This window comes from Vanessa cardui, chromosome 11 (genome assembly GCF_905220365.1).
Source record: "Vanessa cardui chromosome 11, ilVanCard2.1, whole genome shotgun sequence".
Classification (NCBI taxonomy): Eukaryota; Metazoa; Arthropoda; class Insecta; order Lepidoptera; family Nymphalidae; genus Vanessa; species Vanessa cardui.
In genome coordinates this window covers 7213479-7215569 of record NC_061133.1, presented here as the reverse complement: position 1 = coordinate 7215569, position 2091 = coordinate 7213479, and the positions used below count along the sequence as shown (strand labels likewise).

The 2091-nt window shown below is 30.1% G+C and overlaps 1 protein-coding gene across 1 annotated transcript; it reads right to left on the bottom strand.

Annotated features, from left to right (window-relative positions):
- Positions 1 to 385: 385 nt before the first annotated feature.
- LOC124533716 (UV excision repair protein RAD23 homolog A) lies at positions 386 to 1810 on the bottom strand. The gene has a single exon (XM_047109168.1). It carries the CDS (start codon positions 1606 to 1608, stop codon positions 613 to 615), a length of 996 nt encoding a protein of 331 aa, XP_046965124.1. The 5' UTR covers positions 1609 to 1810; the 3' UTR covers positions 386 to 612.
- Positions 1811 to 2091: the final 281 nt, after the last annotated feature.

Sequence of the window (2091 nt, the reverse complement as noted above, 5' to 3'; positions counted from 1 at the left end):
TTAATAAGTTAAGGATCCTATTCTGGTATTTTAGCTGTAACAATTTTGGTTTTTGGAAATAGTTTCAGTATTAAAATTATAAAATTACACAAAGGTAAGCCTTTGGAAAGTTAAATCTCAATTAAAACAACAAAAATATCCAAAAAAAATACTATTTTAGTTTGACACTATTGAAATAATTATTAAATTATTATACATATTATTTGAACACTTTTCAAATTTATGCACATTTTGCTAAAATTTTGAAATGTAAATGATTTTGGAAATAAGTTTTGTTTTGCTCAAGATAAAGATATGACTATAATATAACAATAAATGCAATTTTAACCTAATTGCAAATGACATTTTGTTGTACAAAAAGGATGGTTAAATGACATTCAAAAAATTAAAATAACAACAACATCTTTATTTAAAGAGTTGAATAAGTCGTACAATAAGATATTTATTTTTAGATGTTTTTATCATGACAAAATATTTGGAATTTTAGTGCACATTAAGGAAATGTACAAAGCAGAAGGTTAGAACTATTAGGCTGTTTACTTAAAACACAGTATACAACATACTGTTACTTTGTTTTCCACGTTCAATATAAGAAATTGATCTTTGTTTAATTTAATCATCAAAATTTTGAGACAGTAAAAAGTTGGCTGCAAGATTTTCATTTTTTTCACACGCAAAATAAGCTTGTATCACCATATGTTCTGGAAAACCCAATGCTTTTAATCGCTCAATTGCCTCTTTATCTTGAGGAGATATTTGAATAACATTCTGAGATTGTGGTGGATTATCAGTGGCAATTTCATCTGGAGCAACAACAGCAGCTGCTGCAGCCGCAGCAGCAGCAGCAGTTGGGGGAGTATTTACAGGTTCATTAAGCATCCTTACAAATGCTTGTTGGTGTTGACTTATGGCTTGCAAAAGAGCTGGATTAGTTTGACCAATTTGTTGCAGTACAGTATTTAGCAAATTAGGGTTCTGTTGAATTACTGCACGCATTTGTTGAAATTGGGGTTGATCACGAAGGAACCCTAATGGATCATCATCAGAGCTTTCTTCAGCTTCTTGTTCTTGGAGCAATTCTTCTGGAATACCAGTTATAAGGTATTCCACAGCCCTTTCACGATTATTGAATGATGCTCGAAGTGCTTGTTCAACTTGTTGTCTATTATATCCCATATCCATTATGCTCTGAACAGTTGTTTCAAAATCAAGTTCATTAGCAGTAATAGGTGGCTCAGCAGCACGTTCGGGTTCCGTTTCAGGTGTTGGTTTTGGATTTTCTTCTGCAGCTTTAGCGTTACCGTCACCACTTTCCGTTGAAGCACTTTCTCCGGCCTCTGGCGCCGAGGTCGATGATGCTTGTTGATGATCCGAAGATTTAGGTTTAGTCACCATTATAACGATGAATTTTTTCTCATCTATATTATATATACGCAGTTTATTGTCATCAAGAAGAATTTTTCCCGCATAAATAAGTTTTTGCTGATCTGCCGCATAATTTTTACCTTTTTCAACTTCAATTTTAAGCTTCAATGCTTTGACTGTTTCATCCGGATCAATTTCTATTTGAAAAGTTTGTTGTTGTAAAGTTTTTAGTGTCACCAACATTTTTCTTTTATACTTAATATAAAGAAACAAATATAAGATCTCACAAATATCTAATCTGACTCGACAAAATTATCCAGTAAACATAACCTCGTTGCCAAGATCACTTTTTTTAATGTCATCAATGTTCGGATACTCTTTTAGTCTAAAATGTTTAAATATTGGCACATTTTTATAAAATGAAGATAATATTATAATGTTATATAAAAAAAAAGTTATTTTAAATAACAAATAAATTATTTAAAATTGTATATTATATGTGAATAAGTATTCGTTAAATAAATCAATATCAATGTGCAGTATTGAAAATTATGATAATTTATCACCAGTATCAGATAATAGCATAGATAAACGAGCGATCAAAAGTTATTTATCATTAAAAAAATTGTAGTTTTATTGTATTAACATTAAATATAACAATGAGGCTTATTGAACATCCTAAATAGTAACCCTCCTTCCATCGATATTTTATTAGTAATACAATAA

What these genes read in the sequence shown, in the direction of transcription:
- LOC124533716 (XM_047109168.1), bottom strand. Translation starts at nt 1,608, where the DNA reads ATGTTGGTGACACTAAAAACTTTACAACAACAAACTTTTCAAATAGAA.